General features: G+C 38.5%; 1 protein-coding gene across 4 annotated transcripts in view; it reads right to left on the minus strand.

The window, feature by feature from the left end:
• Positions 1 to 20,082, minus strand: part of SH3TC1 (SH3 domain and tetratricopeptide repeats 1) — a 61,719-nt gene that overhangs the window by 13,652 nt on the left and 27,985 nt on the right. For all 4 annotated transcript variants that reach the window (XM_019553106.1, XM_019553103.1, XM_019553104.1 and 1 more), the window contains 8 exons: positions 19,102 to 19,260; positions 17,866 to 18,040; positions 15,888 to 15,961; positions 14,567 to 14,762; positions 13,517 to 13,650; positions 10,089 to 10,130; positions 7,219 to 8,907; positions 6,060 to 6,240 (listed from right to left, as the gene is read on the minus strand). In XM_019553106.1, the coding sequence (XP_019408651.1) occupies positions 6,060 to 6,240; positions 7,219 to 8,907; positions 10,089 to 10,130; positions 13,517 to 13,650; positions 14,567 to 14,762; positions 15,888 to 15,961; positions 17,866 to 18,040; positions 19,102 to 19,260 (2,650 nt within the window). The remainder of the gene's footprint in view (positions 1 to 6,059; positions 6,241 to 7,218; positions 8,908 to 10,088; positions 10,131 to 13,516; positions 13,651 to 14,566; positions 14,763 to 15,887; positions 15,962 to 17,865; positions 18,041 to 19,101; positions 19,261 to 20,082) is intronic.

Below are 20,082 nucleotides of genomic sequence, written 5' to 3' on the forward strand. Positions count from 1 at the left end.
AATAACCTGTCAGGGTGCGGGGGTAGAAAAACTGCTGCCTGGGGACTTGAGTGAGCAGCTGAGCTTTCCCAGCCCCAGGGCTGTACTACGAACACATACACACATTCAGTTAGATCAGGCATGGGTAAGCCCGATCTGCATAGTACACCTCCTTAGGTGAATTAGATCCAAGTTCATAGATTTCATAGACATTAGGGCTGGATGGGATCTCGGGGGATCATTGAGTTCAGCCCCCTGCCCCAGGGGCAGGAAGTCACTGGGGGTTAAAGGATCCCAGCAAGATAAGCATCCAATCGACTCTTAAAAGGAGTCCAGAGTAGGCGCTTGCACCACTTCTGGAGGGAGTCTATTCCAGGCCATGGGGGCTTGGACAGTAAAGAAATTCTTCCTCATGTCCAGCCTGAAACCGTCTTGAAGGAGTTTGTGACTGTTTAACCTTGTATTCCCTTGGGGCACTCTGGTGAACAAGCGTTCCTCCAGATCTTGATGTACACCCCTTATATACCTATAGGGAGTAAAACTAAAAAAAAAGTGGGTAAAACTCTTTATACATTTGAGAATAAACACTTCATACAGACAGTTCTCAAACAAGCTGGTAATTTAAATAGCAACATGTTGCCAGGCCAGAATGGTGTAATCAAGAGGTCTGATAGAGTTTACAAGTTGCTAAAGTAAGTCTGTAATTTTTTATTAAAATCAGCTGCTGGAAGGTGCCCAATTGTATCCTTGTATTTAAAAAAAAAAAAAAGCTAGAAAAGTGATCTAGAGAAGTTAGATCAGGCTGGTCATTTTTTGCCTGATCTAAACTCCCCAAACATATACCAGTTTGCACTGTGATCAACCTAAACCTTTGTAGAAAACCCAGGTGCTTCTTGATCTGATCTTCCTGACTAGAGATGACTCTTCTCCCTTGGAGTCCGTTCTAGGACACAATGTTCTTATTCTAAAGGCCTTTCTGATAAAAAACCTGACCAATATTTTGACCCCGATTCACAAGCTCTACTGATCTTGGTTGACCCCTCTTTGCATATTCACTTGAGAAATTTGATCAATTCGCAGAAGTCATCATCAAGTCAACATAACCACATTCATCAGATATACCATTTTAAAATGTGCTTATGCCAGATGCATGAGAAAAGCAACATATGAACCATTTAGTATTACAAAAAAAGCCCTTAAAATATTCAAAACTCCAAATGAATACCAAATATCTTGATAAATATCAAAGTAGTGGATCTATATAGCAAAACTTAGAAATCTTTAAAAATAATTAAATGTTGCATAAAGGCTTTCCAAAGAACAAAAACATGATGTAAAATACATAGTATTACCATCCTGCAATCCGAGCAGCATGTTTGGAGACTATGGGTACTTTTTACAGATGTAAGCGCCCAGTGCTGTGACACTGCCAGTTACATAAGTGGCAAACTGCGCGTCAGCACTGAGAAAATGGCAGCGATGCTCTTTTGAGCTACAGCACCTCAGTGGTGCTTTAGTTCAAAAGCACACTGCTACCATTTTCTGTGCGCTGATGCGCATTTTGCTGCTTATACAACTGCACATGGTGCAACACAGTTCACCTCAGCTCGCATGCAGAGCAGGCTCAATTAATTGAGTCTGCTTTGAAGCAACAGATCTCTGGCACATCACGGGCAAAGAAGTATGTGTATGAATGCCCTATTCTTCTAACAGCTGAGCTTCCCAAATTAAAAAGCTATGCAGGATGCATTGAAGCCTTTGCAGTCATGCACAGCCACCTGGACTGTGACTGAGAATCAAATCAGATCATTTAGTGCTCAAGGTATTCACAAGAGGTCACTGAATAAACACCACATGATACTAGGAGTAAAAAAGAAATTAAGAACAACATATCCCGAATGAAAGCAGCAGTTAGAAATTCCATGTGTGCTGATTTTTCTGGATATGCTGAAGACAACAAAGGAATTTCAAACAGTGCTTCTCTCTCTTTTCAAGCAGTTGGTACCATTTGAATACAGACCTCCTGAAGGCAGTCAGGTGGTTCTGAAGTGCCTGATACATTAATGGTTTTCAGTTCACTCAAACAGGGGAAGCTAAATTACGAAACTAGTATAGGACTTTGAGAAGTCCTCACTCCACATAAGAGTTAAACGTAAAAAGTATGTCCCAATCATAAGAAACAGAAGGGAAGCACCTAAAAGTTGATAATGGATCTTCAACTAGATATGTTCATGGCTCTGAGAAATAGGAGAGGTGCTATGAAAGCACATGCTATGTCCTTGCACAGTATAAGTGAGCTGTCTCACAAAAGCTTATGCTATATCGCTCTGATTTAAAGGCTAAAAAGGCATGAATCTATGCTGCCTTCTGAGAAATGGAACAGGAAGCATCAGAGTTTGTATGTTCAGGAGGCATTTTATTTAAAAAATTGAAACCTTTACCTAGGTGTAAAATCGCAAAGGATTAAACAAGCAAGCAAATGCATTAAACAAGTAAGCAACAAAAACACTTTACTGCCTACAAGGAAGGTGGGGAAGAACATACAAGAAGAGACTGCCAAATGCTATTCCATGGTAGAAGTGCCAACAGTGTTCTGGCAAATGTTCTTAGAAAGAACAAAGACAGATTTGTGCATTGTCAATTCCCTGTTCGAAAGAGGATCTTTCTGCAGACAGACATTTAGTTGTGTTCAGTGCCCAAGGTGTTTCATAAGAAAACAGCAACTTTTTGGAAAGAGTCAGAGTTGCTGGGTTAGACTTATACAACCAAATATAGATTTTTCTGTAGGAGAAACAATATACCTAAACAGAAGTGAACAAAGCAAGATGTGGACACATTCTAATTAGAATACAAACTAGCAGACCTATAGGCAGACTTTTTGTGCCTAATTAACTGCTATAACCAACAACCTGAGAGGACACCTGCAAAGTGAGTTAAAGGAGGCCTCAAATCCTGAATCACTACAACAGTAAGTTCAGATGTAAATTGACCACAAATGCCTCCAAGAGAGTAGTGGTGTAGAAGCCACAGACAAGACAATAGAGTGATTCACAGCCAAGTGACATGAGATCCTTATAAGGGTGCCACACATTATTGGCACTGTGACGTGTGCAAAAGCCTACTTATGATTCAAAAGATAAACTGAGAGGTTTCAAATGGGGATCTATAATGTCAAAAACATTCTGACCTGTTGTAGTCCAAGTTGTTTGCAACACAAGAATTGTGTCATTTATCAGTAATGAAAAATGAGCGAAAGCGAAGGGAGATTATACACATGGTCAGGGGGCAGAGGTGCTTTAACTGCAGCAGCTCCAAGAGCTGCTCTAATTAAAACCCCCAGAGCATCATGTGTATCCATATCGCCATGCTAGAAAATGGTGGCGGGGGCACTTTATATCTCATTTGATGAGTTTTAGTTAAAGTGCCTCCGCCACCATTTTTCAGGCCAGGGACATTGATGAACATGGCACTGGAGTTTGCTGAAGCACAGTAATTACCATGCTCCTGCAGACTTGATTAATTCCTGCACATTAGAGCAGCCTCGCTGCCAGGTACAGGCACCTTAAGAACGGTTATTTTCTAGGTGGGTGCCTGGAGTCTAATGAGGTTGAGAACCACCAGGTTCATGTGTCAGATATGTACAACAAAAACAAGTGTCAATACATTCAACGAGAAAAAGGTGGGTTTGGTGTTCATTTCCGGATTGAAAGTCTAATGTCTTCATTTAAGGCAAGTCAATATTAGCCGAAACTCACCACAACCCACCTGATGGAAACAAACAAATATGCCCATTCTGAAAACACAGTAAATTCTAAATTTACTCAGATGTAAGTGTATAGTTTGAAAACTTAATAGAAAACTGGGGTACATTTGGTGGCTGGAGACACAGTCACCCTCTAGGCCATTTGATGAAAGTGAAGCAGAGTCTAGGGCTTGATATTTTTACCATTCAATCCAATGTAAAAAATAAAAATTTTACACAGAGAGCTTGCCCAGTAAATTTCATGCAGGAGTTAAATAATATGAAATTAAAAATCAGACAAAATATCATCATCATCATGTCACTTGTCCTACAGCCCCTAAAGCTAATTACAGTAACTTCCAATCTCTGCTTGACCACTGCCAATCTCTCAAAACAATCATAGCCTAAAGCAATTATCTTATTTAGTACAATGATAATGGTCTGAAACTCAGGCATGCAGAAGGGCCAGCTGTGTCTGATGCAGCAGCTTGGACTACTACATGCCAAAAGCTTGAAAAACCCTCAACTGAAGCTTGCTCCAAAGCACTGAAGTCACAGACAAACAACTTTATAATCCAAGATAAAACTGCCTGAACAGCAGAATTGTCCAATGGGAGGGGGGAGGGGAATGGTGCAGATAATATGTTCACCACCAGGGATGGATTCAAAGGGGGTGCAGTAGCACAACCTCACCCCTGTTTCTCATCACACAGCAGGAGCAGCAGCAGCCCAGGACTTCTTTAAATCCTGAAGATTGTAAGAGTTTCCCTCTTTCCCCTCTGTGCTCAAAGGCATGTCCCAGGGTCAAGAGGAGCTCCTGCCCCACTCCAGCTGGGCTGTCCTGTGGCTGGGCTGAGCCCAGGGCAGTAGCATACCATGGGTCTCAGGCACCCGGGGGCCGATGCCTGCATTTGCATACACCCCCCGCCCCCCCTGGGGACAACTGAACAGGGTATGGAGTTCCCTCTCCTGCCCCACGGCACTTCCATGGGGAAATTGACATTGCAACACACCAGACACTGGGGGAAGGGTGGCGGCCAGAATTTCCAGCCATAACAGGTAAAGAAACGTACAGGCCACTTGGGTCAGTTTGTAGGACTAGAGACAGACATTACACATAAACTGGTTTAAGTGATCAGAAATTGGTTTAAACCTGTCACAGAACAGATGTTCAGTGCATATAAACTAGTCTGAAAATGGATGAAACTGGTTTGAGATAAACCTGGTTGAATTCAGTATCAGACTTAACTGATTTGGGTCAAACCAGTTTATACAGTGTCTGTCCCAGACCCCTTGCTGATTTAAAGATAAATCAGACTCCCCCAGCATGCTCTCTGGGCTGGGTGGGGCTCTCTGCTCCACAGCAGGGATGGCACCTCCCCTTTACTCCCTGGCCAGAGCTGTGGCAGAGACTTGCAGGAACAGAGCATCTACCTGGCTTCTCCCTGCTAAGCAGGGATTACCCCCGCCCTGCCCCTGTGCCTTATGCAAACACCTCAGCACTAGCTAGCAGGCCACATGGGGTCTACAGTCTGTGTTGTGGGAGATGACAAAGGCAGACAGGCTTTTTGGAGCTAATCAACCAGTAGCTTAATATCCTTCCTTGGAAAAACTGTTTAAGAAGAGCTTGAACTAATGGAGAGAGGCTTTATTTTCTTAATGGGCTAATAAACACAGAGTTAGGGGTGTTAAACATTCCCTGCTAGACTGCTTGTGGCGGGGTTGCAAATAATAAGAGCATCCTGCCAGGGCCTGGCCATGCCCCACTCAGTTCAACACTGTGCAAGGGCAGGGAGAGCTGCTCTAGCACCCCGCAGCTTCTAGTCTCAGCCACTGCAAGCACATGCCTAAATTTTTTCAGTCCAGCAGGGATGTCTGTGCAGTTACAAACTAGTTTAGCCTAGCCAGGTTAGACTAAACTGAATCAATTCAGGCTCAGGGTTTTTCAATGTCTGTCCCAAGCTTAGGGTACATGTTTCCATACAAAAACCACCTCTCAAAATTAGAAAACTGTGTTGAGTCACAGTAGAGACACAATGATTGTCACACTATTTCAGCAGGAAAAAAAAAAAGTCCAGCTTGTTTGTTTGGTTCCTAATGCTGGTACTAAACCCTTGTAAATCCAACGTTGAGGTCATTTAAAAAAAAGCCTAGACAAATAAATCTGTGAGATGAAAAGGGATACCTCTAATTCTAAGCCAAGGCATTTTGGCAGAGCAGTCTACTGCACTCTACCTGATATACCAGAAGAATGTAGCGAGCACTGGCACCCTCCAGCACATAGTCTTTCCTGTTAAAAATTAAAAACAAAAACAACACCATTTAGAATGGATCTTACCTTTCTGTGCCTAAAGAGAGATACAGCTGACTGATGGTTTCCAAAATTTGTCCCTCCAAAACTTTGTCAGACATTTTTCTAACTAGCGATAATTTATATTCATTGTAGATGACACACTGGGCTCCATCTGGAGCAACTCTACTGTAGAACTGGCACAGCAGCTGAATAGCTTGGAGCTGACCTAGGAAAACAGGTTTGAAATGCTCAAAAAATATATCCTTATTAACAAGGTTAAAAATGCAATCCAATAGAATTCAATTCTACTTATTGTGATCCTGGTTTGCTGAAATAACGCCTTACATAATAAGGATTTTTCAAGCACTGCTTTATATTATAGCCAAAAAAACACCAAACAAAAAAATTAAATCACACTTCACTACCACATTCCACCCTTTCTCCATCTGAACTAGTTAAGGCCAGAAGTGACCTCATGCTTTGTCTCCAAAATAAAGTGGGCTAAGTGCACTGTTCTCTTCCGATTCTCCTGCCAACTGGCCAATGAAGTATCATTTAGATAGACCAGCAATGTAGCTTTTTTAACCATCATTTGACCCACTCATCTGCATCCCTTAACTGAAAAATTACGAAGTGGATGCTCTCTATGTTCACTGCACAGATTCCTTTCTATAACAGTACTGGAGATGAGTATGAGTATGCTCAACCAAATTTTCCCCTTTATTTTATTCTCTAAATGTGTTTACCTTTTGCATTAAGATTCCTTGTTCTACATTATTTCTGACAAATCAAATACTTAAGAGCACCTCATTAACAATATGCTTCAAAGAGTGGAAAGGCCTTCATTCTTACCAGCATACATCACCTGATTTAATCTATTCCTAGGCCACTGTAAGCGGACACAGCCACTATAGCTTTAAAACTCGAAAAAACAATTTAAGTTGCAATGGGTTAGCTTCCCATACAGTAGCATCAGAGCAAAAGATGAAAATTACATCTGTTCAGTGTAACTAACTGTAAACTAGTCTAATTGTTTTACACCCTTAATGATGACTAGAACAGTACAGCAAAGGAAAAGGGCGATGTTTGCTCTGAGTCATTAATAATGTAACGAAAATAAAGATACAGTAATATCAGCAGAATACCAACATTTCCAAATGGCCACAGCACATTTGAAATCAAAAAGGAAAGAAAGTGTACCTACTTTCCAAATTATTTGTTTCCATTGCTACCAAAAAGGCCCATTCATAATAAAATAATCCTTTTTCCTTATGGGTGCCATTAACATAATAGGATCCCAGTTGGAGCAGGACTTGAATAAAATCTCTGCCACAATCCATGCTTGGAAGCCTTGAGAACAGCTTCATGGCTTTGATGAAGTAGCGCTCTGCCAAATTACTAGCGGCTGAATCCAGACATAACATCCCAAAATTGGCCAAAACAACAGCTTGGTTATGGGTCATTTTAGTCTCTTCGGAGATCTGTAAAGCTTTGTAGTAGTTCTCAGCTGCTTCTTTTATATTCTCCACTCTTTTCAAAGCAATACCAGTCATATTATAAATAACTCCTAACTGTTGCGGACTTCCACAAAAAGAGTCTGCTATAGCATTTAAAATGACCAATGCATCAGCATTTTTTCTGTGCAGAATATATAACCAAGCAAGTAAAACTAAGTGGTTAATAGTTTCTTCGGCACTGGGTGAAGTATTGGAGTCTAGTACTTTCTCCATACAAACAATGGCTTTCCCATATTGTCTGTGATGCCTGTACAGTTCTGCTAAGCCAAGATAAATTGTGCTGCATAGGTTTTGTTGTTCATTGGTAAATACCAAGGCAAGTGCGTGTCTGAGGTAAGGTGCAATTTGTGATGGGAGTGTTTGTCCTGCTTTTCTAAGCTGATACAGCTTGGGTGCATTTTTCATAACCAAATCAATGCTTCTCAAACAACTGATTAGAGTACCTGAGCCCTGGGAAGAAGCAATCCTTACGCAGCTTAGCACAATGTGTGGCAAGTATTTCTGACTGTAGAATTCACCCAGTTTAAAATAGCAGTTGATTGACAAGGAGCTGTTTTGCAAACCCAACTCATTATTCAATAATTGCAGCCTTTCTAGAAATGGTAGAGCCTCTTCGTACTGTTTAAGTTTTGTGTAATGTTTTACCAAAAGAAAGCATGCTCTAGCCTCTGCATGCTTGCTCCGACTCACTACTGTCCTCTTTAAGGCATTCCTTAGAATATCCGACTCCATGTCAGTGCTGCAAACGCAGCTGGGAATCCCCACAAGCAGGGATGCGGCCTTGTCAAAAATGCGAGCGCTTTTTTCTTTGTTCTTCTGCTTCAAGTAAATGGCTGCTAGATTTGTATAAAGAGCGATAACCAGATACAGGTCACCAAAATCTCCTTTCATTGCTCCCATGGCCTCTTCAAAATAAACCCGTGCTTGAGAAAATTTCATCTTTCTAACACTCAGTCTACCCAAAAGAAAACATAGCCTCATCAGGGCCCAAGGCATATTTGCTTTTTTTGCTGCCTCTCTTGCCAATCTAAAATAGTCAACTAGTTCATCCTCACCGCTATAGCCATAAAATGTGGTGCTCAGAAATGGGAATGAGAAGTCATAGAGATTTTTGAAGTCTCTCTCATACTCTTGACTGTTTAAAAACAGTAACAAAGACTGAAGGACCTCAGACTCCAGATCATCTCCATCTTGATGTATGCAGAAACGTGGTTCTTCAGACATGGGAATGGTCTCTTTATTTGAAGAGCTATAAACATCCTTTTCTTGGCTCACTGTCCTTTCCAACTGGAGCTGTGAATCTTTACACTTCATCAGGAATTCTTTCACCTTCTTCGTTCTACTGAACTCTGTGCGAGATGTGTGATGTGAAAAGTCTGCAATACAAAAGTCAGTTAAGGATCCAGGTAAATAAATGCAAGTTAAAAGCATATGGGGCAAGAAATTCAACACTTAAGGAAAACACTAATAAAATTTTCCTAAGGAAATGTGAAAAGTTGATAGGTAATATTCTTATTTTTTTAAGATTAATTGTAATACATAATAAAATTAACACTATCCCTATATAAATACAGTGAATACAATTGATTATTCCATATAGATTATTTAAATGTATGTACTATAATTACAATGAATTATTAATTTTAATATACATATATGCACACAAATTAATTTTATAAAAACCACTGTCGTTAATAACATTCAGATAGATTCCCCAATTTGCACCAGTTAATGATTTGTTTCTCACTATTCAGGTTCTCCTACCACTACCATTGTTGTGACACCTGAATGCTCCATGGGATTATGAAAGGACAGGAAGATTACTCCCTCCTTTCCCAATTGCTGGAGAGTTCTCCTACAGATCACTGGGAAGAGAAATGCCTCTAAATGTTGTTGATTAGAAATTAGTGAGTATCATTAAGAGCTTGTTGGAGATTCCTATGAAGAATTTCACAGGACTCTGGTCCAATAACAATCCTGCAGGAACATCAAGGATTCTCGGTTTATACTGGAAGAATGTAAGTTTAAACAGGATGGGGCCACGTGGTCTTACACATGCATTCAGTGCCTCACACTGATCCAGGATGGGGCAGAAAACACTAAAATGCAAGTTAATATTAAAATGACATCACACTCAACCAAGAAAAACACAGTGGAAAAGAATAAACCATCAGGAAAACAGTAGATGAGCATGAGACTTTTAGCAGATTTGCAAGCCAATGTAATTTAGAACTGAATATTCCCAAGGTATCAAAAAAGCCACATTCTGCTTTCTTTCTGCTAGAGAAGGTCACAGCAATATTGCACAGCATGTGGCTAATATGCAAGTGGAAGGAAAAAGTCTGACACGGAGTATTTAATACCAATAAACCCCAAAAAACAATACATACAACAAAGTGCATGGGGAAGGGAATGATATGAAGTAGAAACAAGTTTTCAGATGTGAAAAGGTGTAGTGAATTGTACAGTTGGGAGCTGGCATGAATGCTGCCATGATAAGACTGAACATGGCAATATAATGAAAAGTAATACAAAAAACGCTTATTATGTCCTTTACCGTGCTCATAAGGCTTCTGAAATTCCAATTGTTCTAATCCATCTAAAAGACAATAAAAATAATAATATTAATTACATTGTGTGTTTTGCCCATTTGTTTGGTTTTAAATACCCTAATGTACACAAAGTATATTATAAAAATTAAAAATACTGGAGTATTTTTAGAAAGTTGTAAAAATTAACAAACATTAACTCAAAGGTAAATTTCCCTCCACTTCTATGAGTTCTGTGTTATCTTATTCATGTTCTTTGCCTCTGCATGTGGTACTTATGTGCACCCTTGCCCAAAGGTATGCCAGGATATGGCTGTAATCATAAAATTTGGTGTAAGACTCAGAATAGTTTAATTAGCAATAAGTAGCTATTGCATTATGTAGAACCTATATCAACCTACACATACTGTTATGTAACTTTATAAACATTACCCTTAGAATGCAAGATTTCTTTAAAAACAACAAACATGTTATAGCTCTGGCATATTAAGCTATTATTCATTAGTAGTAGTATTCAAATGAGTTTTAGTGTCACACTTCTAAAAAAATCATTTCAAGAAACAGTAATTTATTGGCAAAAAAGATGAGTAGTCATATACCAGACCATTCTAGCAACATGCTGGTGGATAACCATATTAGCATGCATGAAAAATTTAGGTGGAGGTATCCACATTATCTTCATTCTCTACTTCCATTAGGTGTCACTCTTTCTTGCTTACACATTTTCTAGCTGTCAGGTTCAGGAAACAAATTTAAAAGGTTAAGTCCGTTTAATAATGCACATCTATAAAATATGGAACAATCATTGTGTTATATAAAGAGAGGCTATCACGCCTTCTTCAGAGAATTTCTAATCAATTGAAAGTAAGCCTCTTAACTGGTTGTGTGTGCATTCCTTAATGAGTTTGTCAGTTCCAGTAAGATGTGTTTTATTGCACAATCTTCTAACAAGGTTTCTGATGCTTTCTCATTTAAGTACCCATACTTTAATGAAAAGGCTCATTACTCTACACTTGCTAAATGCACAAAAGAAGTGGCAGAACATCTAAAATATAGGATTATGGAATTAAACTAACAGACCTAATTTCAGCTTTATTAAGGCCTTCCAGTGCTAATCAATGGTATTATATTGGCATTTGTATTGTTATAAAACCCATACTATTCATTTGCGGGGGAAGAATTGGAAGGGGAGTGGGGCAGAGAGCAAGGGAGATGTCTGCCCCCTTCCCGCCCCAGCTGCCTCACCTGTTCCCCGTTACCTGCCCCTATGCTGCTGCTTTCCTGCCTGCAGCAGTGGAGGGGCATGGGAGGAGGCAGGGAGCACATGAATGCAAGACAACCCTCCAGTAAATTAGCTTCTATACCTGGAAAAGTAAAACAAAATTTATAAATTTTCCAGCTATAGAACCTAATTATTCAGGTAAATATGATATTTACCTGAGCCAAGAGCTCACATGCGTGACTGTGCCACCTCACTCCCTGTGGATCCACCCTATTACCAACAAACTTAGGTAAGACTGGACAAGCTTTTGGGTACAAAGTGCCGTTCCTCAGGTGTGGGAAAGAAACAGATATAGCCCAAGCTAAAAAACAGATTGAACAATGACTTAACTCTTATAGAAGAGGAAGATGGCAGTGAACCAAAGGAGGAAAGTCATCAGAAGCAGCTACAAAACAAGTCAAGGGAAGTTGAAATAGATAACCTAAACTCTGAAAAAAACTACATGACCATTTAAAAGGGAAGAGGGTTGTTGTTACCTGTAGTGTTCAGAGAAATCATCAGATGGAAGAGATAATAAGCCATAAGACCACTGTGTGCATTTATTCTATGTTATTTACACATAATGGAGTTAAACAAAAGTAATTGTTTTATGTCTTATTTAGCTTAGGCTGTATTTACTTCTTTCCCAGATCTGAAGGTGTCACTTTGCCTTATCTGCACATCACAGAGCAACTCTCTGACAAAAGGACTCTTCCTAGGAAATACATGGCCAGCCTCGACTTCCCCTGTGCAAAATGGAGTTTATTTTCTACCTAAGAGGGCTTTTACAACCTTTGATTTCTCCTCAGCCTGAAGAAGGATGCATGTGCCCAAAAGCTTGCATAGAAATACATTTTTTTTTTTTGCTACTTTTTAGTTGGTCAAATAAAAGGTATCACCTCTGAACCAAGAGTTTTGTATTTATTTTTCTCAGACCAACACGGCCACAGAATAGATCCCTAAAAGTTTGTCTAACATTTCTCCCAACTGTAGACCCGGACCAGTAAAATGGTAGTATGGGATCAGAAACAGGGCAAGTGAGAATGTGGCCACATGCCCACACCTTTCACCATGCCACACATTCAGTGAGTTTAGTGAAAGCAGTGATTCCAGGCAGAGCCAGAGCCAAGAGCTCACATGCACAACTGTGCTACCTCACTCCCTGTGGATCCACCCTATTACCAACAAAACCATACTTCTTGCACATCCCCCTGACCAGAGCTATAAACACCTCTTTGATGCTAAAATACATTTATGTCATATCACAGTGATGGACATTACCAAGATGTAGGATCAGTATGCAGCACTAAAAGATCTGATGTGGCTCTACTGATTTGACTAAAGTTATACCAGTTAGGCATCTGCCAATCCATAAATTACCTAACAGGCCAGATCATAGAAAGCATGTTAAATAAACTGAAATACATGGCAAGGCATGATGAGGCACTTTTTTCTGAGACATGTTATACTTGTCAAATATTATGCAAGGGAAAATGAATTAAATACAAGAAATTGGTCTCTGGCAAATGCAGGTTTAATCCTATTTGTACTAAAAATCAGGAAACACTCTTGGCCTTGATTTAGTAAAAGAATGGGACACTGAATTCACTTTTCCTGTTATTTCTATCCATTGTGGAAGGTGAGAGGGCTTTAAAAGCAGTGACTATATCAAAAAGCCACTTCTACTAAAAGAAAATATTACATTGGTACTGATAGTTACAGGCAGGACTTCTACAGTCTTTTGAGAGCTTATTCAAGCTCAGAGGCATGTGTTTGTTTTCATTAGCATTCAACAATTGCACCGGTTTTATTAATAATAAAACAACTGAGTGTATGCACTGCCACTTTTATAATCCCACTCTGTGTTTGAAAGCTGAAAAATCTACTTAACCATAGAATAGTGTCTTGGGGTCACAGAAGAAACATTACTTAGTCCATTTAAAAGTGGACAAAAGGAATTGTTGAATACCTTGAAGAGACAGTGTTGCATCAGCAGGAAAAGCAAAGATGATCTAAAAGGACTTCTGCATGCAATTTCTAACAGCAACAACAAAGGGGAAAACATAGCACTGACAACTATAGAAAGAGTGAATAAAAATATCTGGGGGTTAACAGGAATCAGTCATGGGTCCTGAGGAAAGAATCGGTTTTTCAGATAATAAAATCCATCCTTACCTATTCTATATACAGTGAAAACTTCTGTATTTAATGTTTGCTTGACTAAATGCATCACATCCTCTTCCACAGCATTTTTTTCTTTGGCGAGAAACAATTTCTCTTCCTCTTCCAGAAAATCCAAATTTTGGGAGCTACAAATGAAGCAGCAGTTTTGAATAAAGTGGTTTGCCCCATATTTATTCAATGAATGCACAGGAATAAAGTATATTTGGCTTCCATACACTATCATAGCATGCATTACCTCCCACTTTAACAGTTTGCTCACTAGAGGATAACACAGCTTGTGAGTGCTGCCAGCTCAGTGGATAAATTGATAATGGTTACTCTGCATGCCAATATGCATTGATAAATGCCAATTCTGGAAGCTGGTAATCACTCTTGAAGTAAATCAGAGAAAGCTTTCTTGGTATTTCTGTACTGTAATATATCATTTATTAAAATATTAATTCATTCACTGTAGCAAGACTAAGTACATTATGTTATTGCCTTTGCATTAAACTTTGAAGGTTAAATATTCAACAAGGCTTTTAAAAAAAAAGAAGAGCCTTCTAGCTTTCTTTACAGTCATTAATGAATGAACTCAACTAAGATTTGCAATGCAACTAAGATCTACACTGCAATGCAAGCTGAAGTTTGCAGTGTACACAGACTGCCCACACTCAAAGCAAAAGTGCCTGCATCTATTTAAACCTGATTACTGGAGGTCACCAAATATGGAGGCAACTGTAATAGAAAAACTGGCTGGAATTTCTGATCCAAGAAAGTAAGACTGATCAAATATATTTGTGATGATCAATCCTGATACTACATGAACTGTCTCTCTCAATACAGCAATCTGGATCTGAAATTAATAATGGACAGCATCACACCTTGTGCTGTAGTTTCCCTTCTATTTGTTGACATGGAAACACATCACACTATGGTAATTATCTCTAGAAAGAGATCTAAAGAGTTTTAAATATAATACGCATTTGAAAACTATAAGCTATTTAAAAAAAACAAAACAAAAAAGGGCCACAGATAAATTATTATACGCATACAACTTACTCAGTTCTAGAGGTGTCAGGTATAACATGAGTTGTCTTTACAAAACCAATTTGACCAGTAAATACATGCCTTCCAATAAACCATGGCATGCATTCAATGAAGTAGCCAATGATTTCGATTTTGTCCCCCTTCTGGAAGCTAATCTCTTCGGGAGCAGCACTTTTGTAGCTGGTCACTGCTAGAGAAGATCCTGTTGCTGCACAATAAGGATTTGGAGATGCATTAATTTGAAGAGGCAGACTGCAACTCAGCATAATAAAAGGAAACAATAATGGCCTGTGATAATCCTGAGATTGTTGAATGACTTTTCTGAGGAAAGATTTATTACCTTTAGGTACTTTAAAAGCAAGCTATTACTATTTCAAGCACTTCAGTATAGAACAAAGAGAAAGTCAATCCCACAGTCAGTCAATCCTTACAATACCTGGGCAATTCCATTCACTTTTCAGAATTTCAAAACTAAAAATGAAACAACTACTATTTTTTCGAGTATCCCTAGAGTTGGTTGAAATATTTTCTGAATTTTGACGTTTGGGGGGGAAAAAAAAAATGGTTTTTAAAATTTGACGAAATTTCCCTCCTCCTAATTTGTCCCAACTACATCTCTCAATTTTCAAACAATATCAGAGCTTTAAGGGTTTAATTGTTGATACCAGTACTTTGCCCTAGTATGGTCTGCAGGATTTGGCCTACAGTAAATGCCTTGTATAGCATCCGTGCACAGCACTGTTTCACTTCTGGATTAGTATACAAACAGGAAATGCCAGTGAGTGGTAAATAATTAATCTTTGTATTTGTGGCAGTTTTAGCCATGGGGCAGGGCATCTGTATGTATGACAACATGCATATTAAAATCCTTGGATTTTTTTGATTTACCTTTCTAATTGGCAAACTTTAAATACATACTTTTGGGAAGAGTCTATAAACTTATTCTCATTCCTTTTGACTAGATTGCATTATAAAGCTACTTGATCCATCATCCTCATGTGAATGAGTAGTATTTATAAAAAAAGCAATAAAATAGCATTGAAAAGTAGAGTGGATAAGACCTTTAAGTCAAAACATGCTGCATATCATCATTGCTTAAACAAGAATTAGATATACATAGTCTGTTAAGCATTTTTGGATGAAAGACGCTCTAGAGATATACTGCACTGAGATATAAAAAACAGACTTTTATGCATCACTAGCAGCGCAGTACAATGATTTAAAAGCAATTCTGCTACTGTAAGGGTATACTATTAGCATTTCTAAATCATTTAAAGTTTAGCTCTGTGATAGATAAAAAGAATAGATACAAGGATTGGAAAGAATTTCTTACCAATTTGCTCACTGGGTTGAGATTTTGTTTTGCAAGTAAAATCAATAGAATCAGAACAGACTTTAAGAAACCACCTAGAACAGAAAGGAAGAAAAAAAGTGTTAAATTAAGTTAAAAAACACCTCACTAAAATTTTTTGACAGTCCCAATGATATTTTATGCCTACTTCTTTCAGTCTATTATTCATTTTAGTGGTTTTTTTCCTGTGGTTTTCAGAATTGTAAACTTCTTTCACTCTGGCAACTAAGGATCATATATGGAAATTATTGAAATGTCATAAAATTATTCTCCATCCTCTTGATTATGCAAATCATATTATGATCAAATATTCATTAGAGGTAAAAACTAGAAGGAAAAAAAAGGGGGTGGGGGGAAATCTCATCAATTTCCACAAATACTTTCTCTCTGAAAATTTTCTTTTATGTAAAATTTCTCACTAACTCTACTTCCCCAGGTGCTGATGGTAGCAGCATTGCAAAGTTAACACAGCAGCTCTAACTACATTTAGCCACATAAAATAGCTATGCTAAGATATTCAATGTGAAATTTAACACATTTCTCTATTTTCAGGTTTGCTAAGTGCCAGTAAAAAAAAAAAAAAAAAAAATCTTACGTTCATTTCAAACTGAAGCTTTTTGGGGCAGGGAGCATCTTTTTATTCTGTTATCTGTATAATGCCTTGCACAGCAAATGCTGACTAAGGGGCTAGGTTGTCGGTTCCACCACAGTACAAACAATAAGCACGTTTTTAAAGAGCAAAAGTAGGCTTGACTATCTAGAGAGCTAAGTTTCAATGTCTTGCACTTTTTCCCCAGTATTGTGTTGCGAGTTACATGAATAAAATCAAATACTGTATTTGCTACGCACACCCTTCCACTCCCCAAAAAAAAAAAAAATCAGCCCTCCAAAATTAGAAGTATGCAGACATTGTGCTCTAATGCTGCCAAGGCAGCTGCCACTTCTGTGACCCTGGCATGCAGAATGGGCAGAGTCCTGTGTTTATTCCCTCACAACCACAGTCTCTACTGGCTGAACACTGTAGCTTATGCATGCCCTGCCATACCTAGAAGCTCTGGCTGCCTCATCCAGGGTGTCCCCTGGGATGCTATCCTTCCTAAACGCTCTTAAGTTTCCAAGAGGACTTAATCTTATGTCACAGTCAGACCTAGCTCTAGGAATCTCTTGCTTTATATACTGTACCTTCCAAGAACAAGATGCATGTCTTGTCTGGGGGCATGTGGAACATGAGAAAATACGGTAACTGAGATTAAAGAATTATTCTGGCTCATAGACTGGTTTAGCCAATGCGTTTCTTCAGGGAGGGCAGCAGAAGCCATTTTGTATTTGCTTTTGTTTGCTTGCTCTCTTAGCAGCAGTAAAAATGGTGTTTCTGATATTTTTCTAAGAGTCAGTGGCCTGGGGTTTCCTAGTACCCACTAATGAGCACTTACTTATGGGGCCTACTTCAGCCTCAGACCTCTATGGGCCAGAAAATGACATTCTGCTAATCCCTGCAATAACGAAGAAGGAAAGGCCCACTGACAGATTAACAACATGAGCCTGAGCCCCAAGGAGGCTGCAACAAGAAGTTGCCAAATGGTGGAATGACATAATAGGCTAGCAATTTCTCCCCACTCAGACATTTCTGAGTTACAGTTGCTCACATGTGGAAAGTAAAAACGTATCCACCAACCTAAAAAATTCTCAAAACCAATATGCTCTCTACCGCATTAAAAATGGAAAGCCATTGTAAGTCAAGAAAAAGGCACTTGATTTATTATTACATATGACCTTAAGCATTTTCCTTACAGCACGGAGGAAGTAAGAAGTATAAGAAGGGAATGAGAAAAATCAATGGACTTCCTGAATAAAGGGTGATATCCACAAAGCCAGCCCCAAATGCCTTCATTTTAAAGTGTCTATATGTAAATAAATATACTTGTACTTATGAAATAGAAGACTGAAGTCAGGTACCTACTGATGAAAGGGAATCAAAGGTTCTGTAGTGACTTTATTGTCTAAAGTCAGGTCATCACTCAGTGATCCACCAGATGTGTCTTCAGTCACAAACTCATTCTGATAAACTTTCACTACAGTATCTGCAGCTGTCACCTCTTTTATGAGGTTGTCAGAACACAAGACAAAGAATGTCCCTTAAAATAAAAGCAATGCACGTCAGGTTTCAAATTTTGTAGTACTTCAGTCGTTTTAATGTTGCACGTGCTTTAAAGTAGGCCAACTTACTATTTTAACTGAACAGAATTCATTAGACTATTTTGTCATAAAAGTTTTTCCCCAATTTGTTTTTAACCTGTATTTCAGTGTTTTCAATCTTTCCAAGCTATGAAACTAGCATTTCCAGCTGTGTTCATATGGGGTTTGTGACCCCATTTGTCATCAAAACCCTTAATCTGGGAACTGTTACTAGGAATGCTTCCAACTTAAAGCAATTTTATGGGTGAACTAGGATACAATCATAAAATGTGTTCAGTGTGTAAAACTTGCAATGTGTTCAAACCATAAAGCCGAGACAAAAATTATCTGTAGAATTCTTAGATTGCAATATTTTATGGTATCAAAAAGATATATCAAGTGATTTACTGCCCCATTGGCATGATATTGCAGCCTCACTTACCTATTGATGTAAATGAGTATACTTATGCAACTGTGTGACAGATGAAGAAATTTTACTGAGTTAAAGATGTAAGGAAAAAAATCCCCCTGATAAACTTAGCAGGTGTTACAGTCAGAGATAAATTTCTGAGCTTCTATTCCCATAGGGTAGACAAATAAAACTCTTACTGCAGATCAAACAGCACATGGTCAACTCCTCCCATTTACCTCATTATAATCTACTCATCTGTCTGCACCTTAAGAATGGTAGAATCTGGATCCTTGTGCATTTTAAGAGACAAGCATTTTTTTAAGTATCCACTCCCAGATGCATTTATTTACTGGGATTGTAAAAGAAACTTATGTTAAAAATATTCTGTAGCTATGTCCTACACTGTACTTCTAATACTAAAAAGATTTAAAATTCTTCTAATGTTGTAGTCAATACTATGGAATTTGTTTGAACCTCCCTTCCTAGTGAGGTTTCTACTGAACGCAAAGGACTGAATTAGACCTTTACTGCGTTTCCTTTTGCATTCCAAATACCATCTTAAAGAGGGAAGATGCCATACATAGTCATTGCAAATACATTATTCCTTACCTTCCTGTATTAAAAGATCTCTGTACATCAAATTTAGAGACTCTTCATTTATAGAGACTTCAATTCTGGCTTCTTCTTGTTTACCGTTGTTCTTCTCTTGTGAAGACAGCCAAAAAGACTGATTTAGCAACAAGTTCTCCATGCAGTGATTTACAAAACCTGGCAAGAATCCAATTCAAGACATTTCCTTTAATGACGTTAACACAACAACCTCTCCAAAAGGCTGTAAGCAGCGGTAAATAGTTAGGTAATTAAATTAGTGGTTAAAATACAACATGCGGCTATTGCTTGATTGCAGTATTGGCAAAATTTCACGTAAACATGCAAAGTTCTTGGTGATATTAGCTGGAGTCTCTGACACAGGTCTAATGGATATATCAGATGTGAGTTAACATAGACTACCAGTAACAATAGTAGTAAATTAAGATTTTTCAATCAGCCATTTCTGATACTAAACAGAAGTGTTTATATAAACACGAGAGACACTTTGAAGATCATGAAAACAAACTGCTGAAGCAGAATGTGTTGGAAAGTTTCAGGTAAACATTATCTCCTAACTGTTCAGTGTCATAACATACGTTGTTCACCCTGGCTGTGGAAAGGCATTCATTTCTACCATTGCAGGGTAGAAATATTCCCAAGAGGGGTCACCCCAGGCTGGGGAACAGCTGGTTTTCCACTGCCAGTTCTGGGAGCATTTGAACAGCTGGGAAATCTTTCCCATTTGTCCTGGGGAAGAGTGGAGCAACACAGTTTTGGTTCATCAAACCCTTTCAATAATTATTTTCAGTTAGTTAGTTTTATGTACACATCTTCCCCTACAAACTTACTGAACAATTCTGGGATTTAAAATAAAATAATAATAATAATAATAATAATAATAATAATAATAATAAAAAAAATCACTTTTGAATATTATAGTATTTGGCAGTATTCTGTGTAACTGCACAATTTGTTAGGACAGAATTACTATAACCTGTA

The sequence above is a fragment of the Crocodylus porosus genome, unplaced genomic scaffold (assembly GCF_001723895.1).
Source record: "Crocodylus porosus isolate Cpor-Errol unplaced genomic scaffold, CroPor_comp1, whole genome shotgun sequence".
In the NCBI taxonomy this organism is placed as follows: domain Eukaryota; kingdom Metazoa; phylum Chordata; order Crocodylia; family Crocodylidae; genus Crocodylus; species Crocodylus porosus.